Here is an 18634-nt window from a genome sequence, read left to right as displayed (position 1 = left end):
CACAAACATGGCACTACATGTTACATTACTTAAACTAAACTAAATAAACCAATGACTGTATTTTTTGTAATCCCCCTCAGTGTTTTAAACCCTGTGCTCTTCGTTTTGCGTTTGCAGAGAACGAATCCATCCAACGCATTCATCGTCCCAGACAGACAGAGAGGGCGCCTGGGGTAACATCTACTTCAACACATTTGTTTTGTCAAGTGTTCCTCCTGCGTGTCCGCTCCGACTGGATGTGAATGAAGCTCCCGAGTGTTGGTGGGAAACACGCAGCTGAATAATAAAAAAAAAATAAAAAAAACAGGGGGAATAATGGGTGTGTTACAATCACCAACAGCTTTACGGGACTCCAGCGACGATCAGCCAGCCAGTGTCTGGTGATCGTGTGCGTGTTGTGTGCGCGCACACATGTGGGCCCGCGCGCGCGCGCGCGTGTGTGTGTGTGGACCAGCAGCCAACACACACACACACACACACCATTCGTTCGCAACATGGCGTTGAAGCGCCGACAGACACGACGGCTCTCCGCCGACTAACGCGAGCGTCTCGTTTGGAAAGCCAGGGGACTGTTTACCAAAGAGGCGCAGCCATTTCCAGAGAGTCCTTTACGCACCGGCGGACACGATAGCGGATTCCAACATATGCATGTGACGGTATAGCTGCTCGTATAGACGCACGCCGCTACCCCACTGGTGGAAATCAAAGGCTGTACATGGCGGTGGAGAGTACAATTTGGCTGCTCGGTCTTCTTTCGCTGTTTTGTGGTCCATCCAAGCAAGGTAAAGCGCTCACTTTCATCATCTGCATGGGTTTTTTTTTTTTTTTTTTCTGTGTGTGTGTGTGTTTTTTCTGTGGAGTGCATGTGTGAGGCAGCGGTCCAGGCACGTAACACTGAAGTGTAGTTACTCAGAGCACAAGTGAGCCACTGGGTGAATTTGCACCTTACATGCACCGTGCAATAGCTCATCCGTGTTCTGCGTTCACCTCATGTGGCCTCTCCGCTCCTCTCCTCTCCTCTCCTCTCGGTGCCTCTGGGCTGAGGATGTGTTGTTACTTCAGCTACTGGGTGTCTCTCGCTGGATGGTTTTTGGCCTCAAGAAGTTGCAGCGCATTGACCAAGTAGCAGCCCCCGATTGTTGCCACAGGGCAGACAGAGGGCTTTGAACCGACCGGGGAAGTTTGGGATCAAACGGAGGATGGAGCTCATTATGAGGACTTGTGGGCTCGGCCTCGGTGTTTCATAAAAGCGCAGCGCTCTGGACGTGGCACCGTTTGAAACATGTTGACTGCTTTGACAAATAAAAAAGAAATCTTTGAAATCCACAGTTTAAAACGGGACTGTACGCACCACGCTCGTGGCTTTAACCACTGGCTCATAAAGTATCAAAAGTTATCAAAAGTATAAATATATGATCTTCATAAACTTGCAGACAGGGGACAGTGTCTGGGAGTTGATATTGTTTTATTCCTCAGACCTTGCTGTGACTCCAAAGTGTGGGAAAGGACTGGTTGGAGAGCAGAGGGTGAAATACTGGCTGCAGGATTTACATGATAAAGACCTGTTCAGAAAATCAGTGGAGGTCATCCAGTTAAGTGGTGTTCAGGGTCAGGAAAAGAACATATTAAAAATGGTGAATGTGTTATGCATTTCATTTATCAAGTCTTTCACTGAGGCTTCTCGCAGAGAGGTTTTGTCCTGTGGAGTGGTTGATGAGAATATTTGTGCGTGGATGTAGAAAAATCTAGTGAAACAACCTTGGTGTGGAGCTGTAACATTCTCATTTAGTCATTTTTCAGACTCTTTTATATCAAAGCAACTTACAAGTGAGGTACAAGGCACAGGCAGGGGTAAGTGTAAGGAGGTCATGCCCAAGGACCCCTACTGGAGTTAGGCCAAATTCAGGATTTGAACCCTGGTCTCCCAACCCCAGTCTCCCACATGGAGGGCAGCGTTGTTACCACTACACTATCCATCCGCTATAAGTCATAGTAATACTGATTTGGAGCGAAATAGTCATAATGTTTTTGTGCAGGTGTAAAAATCACAGATTCGCTGTGTGACAAAAATGCTTCACACAACACAACAGAACTTTGAGATTTAGCCTCTGTGGGCTGAGATCTCCCAGAGCTGGCGTTGAAAAATAGTCAGGGGTGGATAGGAATGATAAATGTACTCCTGAATATAGGTGTGTGTGAAAAAATGGCAATCATCACGAGATAACTCATTCCATCCATGTTCTGACTGACAACGCAAAAAGTCAATGATGAAGGGAATAGTATCACGCCAAACCAACCATGTGGCTGGAATAAAGGCTGACGGACTCAGAGCAGAGTGTAGAAGTAAATTACTACTATATGAAGCCAGAAAAACAATTTGCAGATTAAGAGAGAAAGGAAAAAATTAGTTGCAAATAGCTTGAATTGCAGATAATTAATATGGAGTGAGTAAGCTGTTCTAATATCTCTGTAATGTAATACAGTAACAGTACTAACGATCATCCAGACAGACACCACCTACCTCTGAGATGTGCTGTAATTTTATTACATAACTTCCATTATTCATTGTTCAATTATGCATATAGAGGCCTTAAAGGGTGGCAAGTAGAGGTGTAGCTCCTTGACTTCCATCTGTTATAAAACACTGGAAAGGTGAGACAATACAATTGATATAGAGTTAAATGGCCATGCCCTGCAGACTCCAGCAGAGGCAGAATATTTGAATTACTCCTCTTGAGATCCTCCTGACAGGACAGTAAGTGTTACACCCGAGGGCAAACACATCCAGATGATAAAAGCATTACAAGGTAAATAATTGAGATTGTGATGGAGGTCGTCCGTGATGAGACTGAAGAGGAAACTTATTTACTTACTAGGCAAGATGCATCTTTGAAAGTTGGTACTAAACAGGTTTGACAATTTTGTTGACAACTGTAGAATTGATAAAAATGTAGTTAATAAAAACGACTAAAGAGACAATAAACAAGTCACAGATTCAAATCCACTGAAATATTGAAGGCAAAAAAGTGTTTTGCTTCAGAGCATAAGCCACATTAGTGTGCTTTATGACCAAATGAACAAATTAGTATTTATCATGTAGTATTACCAAATAATTACACTGAATTGTTATTAGTCAGCAAGATCAGTAAACAACACGGCCATTGAAGGTGACTCCGTGTGTGTGTGTGTGTGTGTGTGTGCAGAGCGTGAATGTCGTGGGTGTTGGTGGTTGTGGGAACTGAGGTGGGGGCTTGAGGTGTTTCTGGGTCAGGAATGAATTGGTGGGCGCTAGTGGGAGAATTCGAGAGCCAGGGCCGTTATTACATCCACAAACAAAGAGCTTGTTTTGTCCGCTCTATCCATCAAACGAAAACATCACAAGAGAGAATGAAACGAAAAGTGCCGGTCTGCCTGCGCGTTCCGTTATTAATGGACACGATAAAAGAAACGTCTGCAGTCCTGCAAGACTTTATGAGCAATTAAAAGTTATTGCCTCACCTCTGGCCCTTTTTATATGTACATGAAAGTGGTAAAAACAGCAACACGGGTGATACCAGGACAACATCTCGAGTTCATTTACATTGCACCAACAGTGTAACATATCACATTAACTCTTACTATATTTCTGCTCTCAGTCCTTCTAGTTGATTTTTGGGTTCCAGCAGGTGTTGAATAAGCTCACGTGATGCTTTTCTGCACTGGGGAGTTTAACATTCACATAGTTACACAGGTGGGAGATGCCCAGTGCAACAGCAGTCTGCTGCAGTTCCACAGGCGCAGCATAGTGTAATATGGTTTGATTAAGGGAAAAGTACTTCACATTAATTTATTTCCCTGTACCAACTATCACCCATTTTCTAAATTGATTATTCTGCGTGTCTAAGGGAGGAAACCAGAGTACCCACAAGAAAACTGCAGAGTAGGAGAACACGTAAGTGCACTGTAGCCTGCTGCTCGAATGAAAGTTAATTCTAACCAATGGCAGTAAGACATGTCCAACTACTCTGTCATGTACAAAGCACACACACACTCAAACACTAGAACACATCTCTGACACAAAGATATTCATTTGCCCACTCTGTTTGAACATCTTACTCATGCTTTAATTCTCACTTGTCAGTGCTCTCAGTCCTTACACCCCCAGCTCTTCCTCTGCAACTAAAAAAAATAGTTTTTGCCCTCTGTCATCTTCTAATCAAAATACCTGGTGCTTTATTATCACTTATTGCTGCCATAGGTAGAAATAGACAAAAATATCAGTATGCATTTAGTGCTGAACGTTTCTGTGTCTTCAACCTTTTGCTTTACACAATGAGAAACATTATGAATTCAATGTTATTGGATTTTAAGGCTCACTTCTAATTGGTTTAGTTTCATTCTGTGAAACCGAGTTGAATAAAACTGCTGTGGATGATTACTTCATGACTGAGAAATAATGACTAGAAGATAAGATAAGAAAACCTTTATTTGTGATCACAATGAGAAGATTGCATTGTTGCAACAGCAAAGTACACAGCAGAGTGCCAAAAGTAGCAATTATGTAAGATAAATAGAAAATTAAAAATATTAAAAATGCTAAGTGGAATAACAGTGTAAAGCTACAAGAACTATAAGTGTGCACAATATGTGCCTCTGGGTGCACACTGAAGTTCACCAACTTCTCCTTGGTCCTCCCTGTGTTGATGAGGAGGTGGTGCTGACACCAGTCCATGTAATTGTCTCTGCTTCTCATACCGTCTTCTGTCACACATATGCACTAGTTAATGTGCCTGCGATTCCATTATGTTGCGATTACAGCTTCTTCCTTCCTGTATTAACCTGTAATGACACATTATTCAGACAGACAAAGTAGTAATGTATGTTGTTGTGAAAAGCTACAGTAATGTATTGCAGACATGGTGTTATTCCTTGAATAATAAATATTCTCAGGTCACATGGTGTCATCTCCGTAGCTTATTTTCACACAAAGTTAATTTTTATATGCAGCACACAAGAAAACGTAGCCTGTAGGAAACCTGCTGTTGAAGTGACTCTGTACAATGTTGGGAGGGAAATGGTTTTTGAGTCAACCATTATTTCACACACTGTACAAGTGTACTGTGGGACAAAGTTCATTCTATGGCTTAAATATCATGAAGACGTGAAGTTACACAAGGGGTTACAGATTGGCACAGCATCAAAAGAAGACATTTTGAATGTAGAGAGGTCAGAATGTTACAAATATGTAATATTTTTTTTCAAAAGCTGAGAAAAAGTTGAATTCAGACTTTAAATTAGTCCAGATTTTATCCGTAAATTGACACATTTGTGTTTGCAGCACGGTGAAGTCATGGGTATCACTGCTACACTGAGATGTGTGGTGCTGAACAGCAATTTCATCCAAACGCACATTTCGATTTCAGGAATTTCTTCTTTTTTCAATATTCTCCTGCGTCTGTGCTCTTTTAAACAGGATGTTTAGATCAACCACAGAAATTTCAAGCACAAAAAATGTGTTGCAGTAGCTCCGGTTAGATCTGCTCTTTTCGTAGTTTTTGTTGTATTTTCGTTGCTCTTTTTACTCTTTTCTGTCTAGTTTACACTATTCTTGCTAACCAGGATGTGCAGTGGTTTACTTAAATGTTTTTACCTGTTTTTCCAAACTCTTGTTCTGGGAAGCCATGGCAACAGATGCATCCGGGAGTGGAGAGTTCACGAGCGCTCGTATTATTTACCAGCACGACCAGCTGATTGCACTCTCCAGGCCTACACTGTTAGAAGCGGGGCCCCAGATCCCTGTGGAACTGAGAAGAGGCCGCTGGTGATGCAGGGCTGGAGAGAGTGGAAGAGGAGGTTTAAACCTATTCTTCCTACTCGTTCCGGGAAATGTGAGGACTCTGGCAAATATGATGGTCAAGCATGGAGTATGACTATGACCCAGTGGTTACTGTATGCAAATGTGAAGGATGCATACACCTCCACTACTCTGCCCTCCTGGGCAGATCAGATCACAGCCTGGTGCTCACCCATTGTTCAGCAGCAGACAGTGACCAGGAGAACTGAGGAAGTGGTCTCAGGAGGCAATAGAGTCTCTGCAGGGGTGCTTTGAACTGGGAAGTTCTCAGGGAACAGATGGAGACGACATCGACTCCGTGACAGACACCATCACAGAGTACATCAGCTTTTGTGTGGATAATATTATCCCAACCAGGACAAGAAGGTGCTTCTCCAACAATAAGCCCTGGATTAACTGCAACCTGAAGGAGCGGCTGAACAAAAAGAAAAAAGCCTTCTTGGCGGGTGACAAGCCCCAGGTGATGACGGTTCAGAGGGAGCTGAAAGTGAGACTGATGGGGAGCATGAGGCCTGATGAGTAGCTACAGATCCAACTTCAGCATAACAACATGAAGCATGTGTGGTCTGGAATAAAAAAGATCAGAGGCTTCAAAGAGAAGGGGAACCAGGTTGAGGCAATCTTACAAGAGCAAATGAGTTGAACAGCTTCCTCCTCCTCCTTTTCCTCATCCTCATCTGGCAGATACTTAGCCTCCCCCTTCTTCTCATACATACAAACGGACAGCACACCCAATACTATGAATATGAGAGACAGCACACCCTTCATTGGGGACACCATAGAAAATGAGATCTCGCCATCACCCTCCTCTCCCTCCTCCAACATTCCTATTCCAACAAGCCATCTGTCTGTTTTCAGCAGCCAGTTGAAGAGGCAGCTAGAGAAGCTGAACCAAAATAAGTCTGCAGGATCTGATGGAACCAGCCCCAGAGTCCTGAAGGCCCGTGCTGATCAGCTTTTTGGGATCCTACAGCACCTCTTTAACTTCAGCCTGAGACAGGAGTGTGTGCCGAAGCTTTGGAAGACATCATGTCTCGTGCCACTGCCAAAATGTTCATTTCCAACTGTTCTTAATGATTACAGACCAGTCACCCTCACCTCACATGTCATGGGTGTATTAGTGGTGGCAAGGAAACTGGAGGAGAAGTACAGATGGACTGTTTTGTGGTGTGGTAACAATCACCTGACCTTGAATGTGACAAAGACCAAGGAGATGGCTGTGGACTTTAGGAGAACCAGAGACAGTTTAAACACTTGTCTCCATTTTGGGGGAGCGCGTAGAGGTGGTGGAGGGGGTACAAATACCTGGGAGTTCACCTGGACAACAGACTGAACTGGAAATGCAACACAGAGGGACAGAGCAGATTCTACTTCTTGAGGAGGCATAGATTAGCAAATCTTTTACAAGTCTGTGGTGGCCAGTGAAATTTTCTTTGCTGCTGTCTGCTGAGGCAGCAGCATCAGAGCCAGTGACACCAACAAACTAAACAACTCATCAGGAAGACTGGCTCTGTGTTGAGGACTTAACTAGAGGAGGATGCTGAACAAGCTGTTGAACATAATGGAGAGCAGCACACATCCTCTTCACAGCCTGCTGGTCAAACAGCAGAGCAGCTTTAGTCAGAGACTTCTCCAGCTCCCCTGTGATAAGGAAACGTACAAGAAGTCATTCCTTCCAACTCCCATCAACCTGTACAATAATTATCAGACAGTAGAGAGCTCTGCTAGTGACAAAAATCATTATTTCATTATATTGTATTGATCAATAGTTGTCTGTTTTGTTCTGTTTAACTGTGTTAAAATTTGTGTTATTCCTAATATCTTCTGCATCTGTGTGTATGTTGCTCTGTGGCTACTGCAACACCAGAATTTCCCTTTTGTGATTAATAAATTATCTAATCTAATCTAATCTAATCTAATCTAATCTAATCTAATCTAATCTAATCTAATCTAATCTAATCTAATCTAATCTAATTCAACACTTTTAAAAAAAAACTATTAGATAAAAATTAGAGTCCAAAAGTGCAACAGCAAAAAAAAAAACAAAAGCTCAACAACAAAAAGCTTTTTTGACAGTTTTTTTTAATAGCTAACACTGTGTATTAACAGCAGAAACATACCCATTGGCGTTTTCTTGTCGCACCACATTTTGAATGCAAGTCCCGCGTTCTTTCACCCATTGGACTCAGTGTTCTAGACTCACAATGTACAATACACTGATTAATTAATTAATCAATTAATTTCTTGTCACTCTCAGTCTGTCACTGTCTGTTCTTGCACATTTTGTAACAAATTATGACATCATCTTCTCTATCTAAATATACCTCTTTAATGGTTTTATGAAATAGAATTTCTGAATTGTAAAATAATTATTAGTGTAAATGCTGCTTTGAATTTTCTAGTTGTTTATTGACAGTTAATCTTCTGGGTTGTTTTCATGCCTAAACTCACTCCACTCTTTCAGTATTAATGTCCTTACTGTCCATATTTGGGTGTCTGGACACTTAAAACCAGAGCTTGTTGGACATTGGTGCCTGTGGAGGAAAGCTCATTATGCATTTGTGGTAAATTAAGTATCTGTGTGTGTGTGTGTGTGTGTGTGTGTGTGTGTGTGTGCGCACACACCCCATGTGCCCCTTGTGTGTACGCGTGGGTGTGTCAGCTGCGATTTGTGAGTGCATCTTGATCCTGTCCCCAGAGAGTCCATGCTAAATTAGGATGCATATTATTTAAAGATGCCCTGGGCTGAGTTTCAGCTGGGTATATTTGTGCAGTGAATATGTTGATTTTTATTGCACGTGTGTGTGCTGTATGTGCCTATTCAAGCTGCCGTGGAGGCAATCTTAAGCACAGAGGTGTTTGTATGAAAGGAAAAGGAGTCTCAAGCTCGATTTTGTATGCTATGAATTCAAATTATATGCCCTCTTGGGATGTTCGAAGTATTGTATTGAATTTTTTTTGTGAGTGCTTCTTTGAATAACACAGTCTCTTAATACTTCTAAAAATAAGACACTGCAAACTGATTAGTGCTTAATTTCAGTATGAATTCATGTATGTATTTACGACTAGCCTGATGAGGTCATTTTCCTCTTAAATGTCAGACTGTATAATAAGATGATATTTGCATTTACTATCATAAGCCTTGTATTTTTTAAAAATGTTTTCTGCATTATATTGTTATACATTATAATGTGATTCTATATATGAACCACTCTCAGGGTTAGGTGGGTTTCCAGGCTTCCCTATCAATCTTTCAAGCACGTAATTATGACAGGATATAGAGATAGAGTATGTGTGTGGATGGTATTTTGAATTTGAGTCACAATAAATGTCAAGTTACATATCATGACAAATCAGGAGTGAGAGACTGTGTATCACAACCTGATGCTATGCTGTTGTGTTGCTATCTGAGAGAGAACAGCTCTCTTATTTGGCCGTCTGAACATCACTTACAGTCACTTACACTAAAGCTTTGAAGCTTGTTTATCTTGAAAAAGTCACACTTCAGATTCACACTCTATTGGTTTTAAACACTGTAAGTGTAAACCACTGCATAGCAACATTGGGTGTGCTTTTCCTGCCAATGTAATAATTGTGTTTTGTTCACACGTGAGCCACATATGAAGTGTTGCAGTAATGTTACCAAATGTTCCCAATAAAATATATCTTTGGACCAATAGTACATAGATTCTACCAGCTGTTGCACTGAGTTGCACCTCAGTTGCACACAGGGATCAAATGTTGGGGAGTCCGACTGTCCACTATGCTCTTTGGTAGTGCCCATTTCTCCCCAAATCTTTTATCCACAAAGGATTCTGGATTTTGGAAGATAACTTGTCCCTAACAGGTCAACTTACAAAGCTCTAGATACTGACTATAACCTGATTTCAAACTGAAATTTAGCTTTCTTTATTGTATAACTTATTAAATTGTAGCAGTCTGTGTTGTGTGCACTTTAATGAGAGAAACAGTAGTTGACGGTGCTTACTTGGTCAGCTAACCTGCATTCACATTCTTTTCATTCCTCCCTGCTGTCTGCTCGGTCACATGACAGCACAGTTATACTGGAGGTGTAGGTTATTATAGATAAATATTAATGTCACTCTGGCTGAGTTACAAGCACATGCTACTTAGAGAAAAGCAGTTCAGAAAATTCACATGCACACTACAGAGGTCTATGGAGGTCTGTGCTGTAGTTCCTGCACCACTAATACTACATATAACCATGTAAAACACAGTTTTGAATTACTTGTGCATTCATAGTGATGCCCTTTTACTCTCATTCGGATGCAGTATACTGTACTACTCAACAATCGACCATATATCTGTCATGTTACTCATCGAAAATGTCATTATTAAAATCCCAGTGTGAACATAATATGTGCAGCCTGTTCAGTGCAGCATGCCCTTCCTCTGTGCATGTACTGTACCAGTTAGTGTCAAGTAGCAGGCCCATTTATCATCTTAACCTTGTGTGAGATGTTCAGCCCTGATCCTTGTACACAAGCATTATAACATACATGTGTCTCACTTCAAAGAGCAGTATTTAGTAAGGGGGTACGTAAGGCACCTTATAGGACTCAGGTTTTTCAGATTGTCTTCAGTCTGTGCTGCCTGCATTGTGTCCTATCTCTGAAATCCACAGCTAACTTTCCGGGTTGTTTTTTTTTTTTTTTTGCCCCTCATACTGGGAACCTTTACTGTGCTAGTCACAAGCTACGATGTCCATTGTGCTGCTGAGGGAATAAACATTCACATTCAGATGTTGCGTGTTAATCATGTTAGTTTTATTGCTCACTTTGTTGATTCATGCAAGCAGGCCTGGCACTTGACATCACCATGGGGAGGCCCCATGCTGCTGGGAGACCCTGCATGCTGGAACACCACTCTGTGATTGGAGGAAGCCAGACTGGGTTGAATGAGCACTGTACATAGAACAGGAGACACGAGGGACTGGACGAATACGCCCCCTCTCCCATTCTCTATCCCTCACTCTCTGTTCTGTTCCCTTTCCCCCCCAACATGCACATGTTTAGTGGGACAAAAACCATCTCCCATCTCACATTGATCTTACTGATTGAAAGTGTACATGTCAAGTTTATAGTTTATTAATGTACTGCAGAGCATAGAAACTATATTTCCTCTTTGACAGTACAGCTTCTGTACATCCACAGTGTATCAGGTTGACAAATACAGGAAGATGGGACTTGTGTTACAGGTTTGGAAACTATTTAGAGCTGTAGGACTTAGTTCTGTGTGCTTTTCACTATTTTGATATTATTATTATATTTAAACAACTAATTTATTAATAGATTGATTGAGCAGATCTGAGAAAGAAGTGCAGCCCTTAAAGCAAATAAAACATTTCTTTTCTGTTAGTGTTGTGGCTGCATGTATAACCTTAGTCAACTCTCCATTGGCCACAGTCATTAATATGTTTGATTCAGAGCATCGGCTTTCTGACAGTGAAAGTCAGCGCGTCTTTGTGGTTGCGATGACTGGGTGTTCGAAGAACCCTGCTGTTTCATCATGGGAGGAAACACAGCTGGAACGGTTAACACCTGACACTGCAGCTGTTCAGATTGTTGAGTGACTCACAGCCTCACTCTGGATTCAGTGAAACGTTGAGACCGTGTATGTAGTTAACTAGTAAACACAAGAGTTTTAATCCGGTATCAGAGTAAATAAAGGCTCACAAATAGAATGAATGAATGTAGACTCAGGGGGGTGCGATACATTTTAACAGGAAGAACCGAATGCCCAAGATGTTATATTTAACATGCACAGGCAGAGATGAAGCCTAGATCAGATCAGAGTCTAAATATTTAGACAGCAGCGTAATGAGTCTGTCAATGAGACCTTCTGTTTCTTGTTGCACGTACATTTCTACCTGACTACTGAAACATGAGAGTCTCCATCTCCCCACAGGCTTTTATGGCTCACTACCTCTCCGCTCAAATCTTCACAACTGCGGCTTCGGAAATATCGATTCATCTGCTGAGTAGTCTTTGGCCAGAAGCACAGTTTAAGCACGAGGGATATATTGTTCTGTGTTGTTATCAGTGTGAGTTAACTGAATTAGCAAACGCCGGGTCCCACTGTAACAAAAGCCGAGCTCTAGTTTAGCTTGATTTGAGGTTTAGTTTGTGCAATCCGGACTTACCACACACACGCACACACACACACACACACACACACACACTCACACTTTCCCTGCTGTAAACTGCTCCCTGCTATCCATCAGAGCAGCTGTCCCTGCTCACTCAGCCTGTATTTGAGTTTCGCTGCTTAACAAGGTCTTACAACTCCGTTTTTTTCTGAAACAGCTACTACCATGCACATTCACAATCCATCGCAAACATCATTCAGGAAACAACTCGTAGCAATTATCTGCTGCCGCTGTGTCAATGTAGTAGATGTACAAGGCGGTCTGGTTATCACTGCTTGCGAGTGCTTTAGTGGTCCCTCTTAACAAAAAACGTCTGTAATCACATTTCGCTGCTCTCTTTCAATTCAGTCTCAAGGCCGGCCTAATCTTATCTGCACTCTTCAGTCCTCCTTTTTTTTTTTTTATTCTGTAATTCTTAGTCTCTTTCTTTGTCCAATCACTCACTGTATCCACTCTTTCCGTTTCTTACCCCACATTGTTCACATTTTTTTTTTTTGATCTCATTCGATTCACTTTCACATTCATGAATGCTGACATCACTTCTTCTTATGCTAAATAATACAATCTATAAATGTATAATTTATAATGTCTATAATAACCATTATAACTATACAATCCCTTAGTGATTTAAATTAGTAAGTAAAGAGAAACATAAAAAGGCAATATGACGGGGAGCAAGGATGAGAAAAGAGACTTTAACTCGTCAGCAGGAGATGAAAAGACACTCAGATTTCGACCTAGTGCTTGTGCTGTTGGACCAGTACGTTGCTTTCTGTGCAGTTGTGTTAATGTGTTTGTCTTTGATGAAGAGTGAACCCTCGTCGACAGATGTTCAGCTGCTAACTTAACGTTTTGTATTTAACAAAGATTCTCTAAATAATAACTAGATTTAGCTTGCCAACCGAGTTTCACTTTATGTGACGGTAACCCGAACTTTGTTAGTTTCACTTGTTCTTTCACTTAAACATAAATTTACAGAGGAGTTTTAAGTTTGGGCGACTTGCATTGAACAAGATTGCACCTCAGCCAGTGTTGTTTTTCGTCTGTTACGCTGAGTCGAGTTAGCTGTAAAGTCTGAAATTCAGTGTACTGTGGTGCATTTTGCAGCTCTTGCGAATGGTTGCTGGTTTCCAAAGTTGCATAGTGGGGTAAATGGCAAAGATACTTTAGTACAGTCTCTCAGAGCAATTAGCATTGTTGTAAAACCTTCTGTTTTTATTGTGTGTCTCTAGTAGAAACTCCTAAATTCCCACTGTTTTGCCAGCTTGATAATATGGATTAAAAAATCGGGGCAAATGAAAACATCATAATGTCAGCATGGGACAAATGAAACTCCTGTTCACTGCACAGAGAAGCCCTTTTTGGACTGTTTTACATGAAGCCTCTGCAGTTCCTAAAGGGCCTAAGATATTCACTTTAGAGGCTGTGGAAACCTGAGCTGCGGCCTCAGGGTCACGGGGTGTCCAGTCTCTGCTGACAGCGAGCTAGGCCTGATGAAATATTCGCTGCAGTGTTGGGTCAGTGTCCTCCTCCTGCTCCTCCTCTTTCTCCTTCTGTTCTACCAAATGTCTTGTGAATAGGGGGATACACTGTGCACTAACAGTAGCACACTGCTGGGAGAAGTATCGACAGGATTGCGAGCGCTGCTCTCCTAATTTCTCCATCTCCCCTGGCTCTCTTTCTCTGTCAGAGTAGAGTTTTTCACGGTGTTTGTGTGTTTTGCTTCGCTTAAAACTTGCTTGTATAGTTGATTCTGAATAGGATCAGCCCATTTCAGAACAGTAATAAAAGAGGTGCACATAATCAGTAGTCGTTCATAAAACAGCTGTTGCTACATTATCCAAATTATAGTTATTGGCACAGTTAGAGAGCTATTGTAAATCCAGATAAGATGTTAAATTGTTACTCACTGAGCAAAATGACCCTGTATTATTTACAGACGTTACGTTTATCCTCCCCCCTCCTGTTTTTTTTTTTTTAAACATTTGATCATCTTCTCTTGTCTGTTGGTCTCTATTTCATCCACTATCCCCTTTTGTAATCTGCTTTTGTCTCTCTACTTAAAGTAAACTATGAACCTCTTGGCACAGTGCCATCATAATCCATTCACCACAGTTCACAGAGACCGCACAGCCACTACTGTATCCCAGAGTGCACCGTGTCTTTTCCAGCAGCTCCCACTTGTACAGCTAAATGGGCACTTCACAGATCCCCCCCTCTTCACCGCATTGTGTCCTTATGAGACATTGACAGTGGCTGTGCGGCCGTGCATGTCTGCGGTATGTAATGAGTGTGAACGTGTGGGTACGAGTGTGTGTCGGTCTGTGTGTGTGTGTGTGTGTGTGTGTGTGTGTGTGTGTGTGTGTGTGTGTGTGTGTGTGTGTGTGTGTGCTGTAAGTGGCCATGAATCTAGGGCATGTTGAGGTTTCTGCTGTGTGTTAATAACAGGATTTTTATTCCCAAATGAAGTAATCAGTATATGCTTACCTTGACAACTTTTTAAAGGATAGTAGGTCATGCTAAAACCTCGGAAAACTTTTCTAGGTTGGACCCACAGGTTAACAGGTCAAAACCCTAGCTAAAAGGAAATAGTGTTTTCCTCCACTGTGTTTCTGTTTTGGACGTCCCTTATGCCTCTTCTAGCCCTTTTTTTCTAAAGCGTATTAGCGTCCATATCTAATGCAGAATAATTCTCCCCCTCTCACCAAGAGAAACCAGCAGCGAGCTGGGAAATGGCTGCTTATGTTTCAGTGACTTAATGAGACCTGATTGGATGAAAGTGATTTGGATCAGAGTCAGTTGGTGTGCATGCACTTAAGTAATCTTGTTCCTGCAAGATTATGTATATGTTGTAGTATTTTGTCTTTCCTTTAGTGTTTGAATGTATGTTTTGTTGTCTCCATGACGGATGTGTGTGTGTGTACCAGAGTGCTGTGCAGCAGCCTTTCTCTGCATTACACAGCCTCTTCATCAAGAAGTGCTGGTGGGGGGTTCAGGCCTCATTTAATCAAGAAAAAAATTCCATCTCCCATTAACTTAATTAATCCAATGCCAGAGAAAGAAAAGCTGAAAGAAACCTGCCTGTATTTATGTCCCTCTGAGAAAATAATTTTTCTTAATTCGTAAAGAGGTCCATCAAATGGACTATATAGAGGTAGATAAATGAGATTACTTACCGAGGTACACATGAAATTGTGAAAGTACTTCATGAAAAAGACATTTTATGTGACTTAACATGAATTCATAGTATTAATCAGCAATATACCAATCTGAGTCATTACTACTTAGCTACTCATTCACACAGACCTTCATATGTTGAGGCGACTCCTGAGCGTAACAAACCAAACATGCCCCTTTTCTCTGTCAGTGCAAATTCAGTTCAGTTGCGTTCTACTAAAGCAATAATGGCAGCTGTGCTTGAGAGCGCAACACATAAATCATCAAACAGATATGTCTATAGAGGAGGTTAGACAATAAAAACACAGTGTAGTGGTTTTCAAAGCAACATGAGTCAGCTCATCTCAAAGCTTCAAAATACATATGATAAAAAAATGTCTACATCAAAGTACCGGTAGTAGTAGGAGCTAGTAAGTAATAAATTACCTATTATCCCAGGAGCACATTTATGAATATTATAATATGTGTATCAGATACCAACACTGCACCTTATGGATTCAGTATTTGCAGGGTTCGTAGTGTTTTAAAATGTTTTTCATCTGTCGTCTTTTCTCCTAAGATCTTTAAAGAAGAGCTGTTTCTTACTAGTTTCTTTCTCTATGTGGTTCTAATAAAATTAATAAATTGAAACTGTCTTTCACGGCACTTACTGTCTGATCAAATTCCAAATGCATTCAGTTATATTTGCAGTCTTCTTTTAAAGTCATGTTACATTTAATTAAATACATATTTACAAAGAGGTATGAAATTATTAATAATAAGCCTTTATGTAGTTGTTTCTGTAGCAATCTGCTCCTCAGCTCACACCAGCTCATCAACCTACCGCTCGTCTTCTCTCTCATACTGACTTTAATATCTTGCTGCTGACATACAAATCCTTTCATGCTATTACAACCATTTCCCCTTCACCCATGCCCTCATTTTTTAACAATAAAGATTAACTTAGCCGGCATGACCTGCTGTAGTAACAAACTTTTCTTTCTTTGTCCCACACAGAAAAGCCGGTTTCAGTAGAGCTGAGTTGCGGGGCTGGGCCCAGTCATGTAGTGTTGGAGCCAGGTCTGCCCCTCTTGCTGGACTGCAATCTGGGAGCCAGTGATACACCTTTCAATGTCACCTGGTTTCAGGATGGTCAGCCCCTGCCTCTGGAAGGAGATGACTATCTCCAGTATTTGGCCAATGGATCACTCCTCCTGCTGGCCACCACCAAGGATGAGCAGCCTCTCCAAGACGTGGAGGGGGCCTACAGCTGCATGAGCGCCAGTGCCCTGGGAGCCCTGAGCAGCCGGACTGTAAATGTGCTCCTGGCAAGTAGGTGTCCAACAATGCCCCAAACACCTTGGTTTATTTTGGCTTCCTACTACACACATGCAGTTTATGTGAGCTGTAGGCTTAAAATTGTCTGTAGAGGTAATAGGTATAAGTGATTCTGTCTGTCTGGGTGTGTGGGCTCTGTGACAGACTGTCTGGTTGTCCAGGGTGCACCCTGTCCTCTCCGTTGACCTCGGCTAGGCTCCAGTCTTCATGACTTCGTGGATAGATAGATAGACATTTTACGTTTTTGTGTGGGTTGAATAAAAAATATGACTTGTTAATTAATGACAGATTGTTTATCTTTGGGCAGAGCCAGCGTAAGTGTTTCTCTATTTCTGTTTCCAGGCTTTTTGCTAAGATATTGATCTTCTTGTCTTAAGTTCTTGTCAACTTTCTTGTTAGAGAAGAATTTTGTTTATGTTTATTGTTTACACACACACACACACACACACACACACACACACACACACACACACAGACTCAGAGGGATGTACTTGCATCAGTGACAATAAACTTGGTTCTACTTTTATCTCACACAGGACAGTCAAGTGGGGAACTAACAAGTGTCCTGGGAACAGGTATACTCCTGAACATCAGTCTGTTAAAAGGCGCAGAGCTGAGGAGGAATAGAGGAGGGAAATGGGAGAAATGAATTAAGAAAATATGGTTGTGACGGACGAGAGGACATCTTTTTAATTGCCCTTCTGAGGAGGCTTCTTTCTCTCACACTACTAAGTGGTAGTCTTTATTTAGTCATTAGCTTTGTGTAAAATGAGACGCTATCCTCTGTGGATGCCCCTGCTTTTGTCAGCTGTCACATGCTTATTTATGAGGACCTCTTGTTTGAGGGACAATAGGAAGTAAAGGGGAGGAAGAGGGGGAGGTTGGTTGAATGGTGGGAAGGTGGAAAAGGCTGAAGAGAGTTTGTGCTAATGGTGAAAGGAAAGGCTTCAGAGACTATTAGGAATGACCTTCAGTTTGTGTGTGTGTGTGTGTATGTGTGTTTTTAATTAAATCAGCCGTGAGAGGCTATGAAGTAGATGCGACCAGTGTGCAGGAGGTTGAAGCTGAACTGCTGCAAAATTGACATTGAGCGGACATTCTCATTTCCTCACTCATCCTCATGACCAGCAATGAGACTGAAGAAAGAACGTAGCAGAGATCACATCTCTGAAAACATCATGAAAGCCACCTGCTCCAGTTTCCTTGTCACACAATGTGACGCGTGTGTGGCCTTGTTTAAAAGCAAAAATATGTTGGAATGAGAAAGAGACACTGAAAGAGACCTGCTATTAAAGACAGATAAAAATGAGTCTGCAGTCTTTAATTCGATGTTCTCTCTGTATAATGCCAAATATGGCGTATCCTGTGCATATTGTATTTCCTAAACACATGCATGGGTAGATGATGATACTGGTAAAACCTACCTTTTTCAGTCAATGACCCCATATCGTGACCAATTGCGCCGTCATCTCTATGCAGGAAAAACTGCTTTAATTTACATGTTAATTTTTGGTTATTGCAACACATTTTTAATTAAATTTAGTGTTTTTCAACACAGCACATCTCTGCCTCTTTTTTAATGATTCGTTTTGAGATAAATATTTTATACAAACTTTATCATTTTACCAATATATACGCCCATCTTCACATGAAAGAATTATGTTTCAAGAAGTAAAATTTAACCTGAGAAAATCACTTTAAGTGTTCCTTCCTGTCACAACTTACTGAATTGAGCTCCTATGCAATACCTAAAAGCAGTAGTATATTTTAAATAAGAAATAACTAATTTAATATTCCAGGTATTTTCCAGTAGCTACCATTAAAATCTGTGAGCATGGTTATTGGTTTTACTGTTGCTCAGCCTAAAGCTGCCAAGCAGAGGTCACGGGTGGAATTATCTGCTTGCACAAGGGGAGGGGAAAAATGCTGCAATCTGATAGCTGAAGGGCCAAAGAGTGGGGCATAGATAGAGGGACAGACAAAGACAGAGAAACTGTCGGGGTAAAGTCAAGGGCTGGAGAGAGTGAGAGAGAGGCAATGACAAAATGGGAGGGACTAAAAAAAGACAAGATGGGGACTTTTTATGTAGCGTATCGAAGGGTTACACTCTTTACACAGAGCAGCGCCAAAGGAGCCGC

At 41.5% G+C, this 18634-nt stretch overlaps 1 protein-coding gene across 1 annotated transcript in view; it reads left to right on the top strand.

Annotated features, from left to right (window-relative positions):
• Nucleotides 1-504: 504 nt before the first annotated feature.
• The window catches only part of igdcc4 (immunoglobulin superfamily, DCC subclass, member 4), a 38391-nt gene continuing 20261 nt past the window's right edge, over nucleotides 505-18634 (top strand). Inside the window, 2 exon segments of the mRNA XM_026378952.1 lie at nucleotides 505-782; nucleotides 16176-16490. Of these exon segments, the coding sequence (XP_026234737.1) occupies nucleotides 716-782; nucleotides 16176-16490 (382 nt within the window). The 5' untranslated portion in view covers nucleotides 505-715.

The sequence above is a fragment of the Anabas testudineus genome, chromosome 3 (assembly GCF_900324465.2).
Source record: "Anabas testudineus chromosome 3, fAnaTes1.2, whole genome shotgun sequence".
NCBI lineage: Eukaryota > Metazoa > Chordata > Actinopteri > Anabantiformes > Anabantidae > Anabas > Anabas testudineus.
The sequence above is the reverse complement of the archived record's forward strand: the minus strand, read 5'-3'. Positions and strand labels throughout refer to the sequence as shown.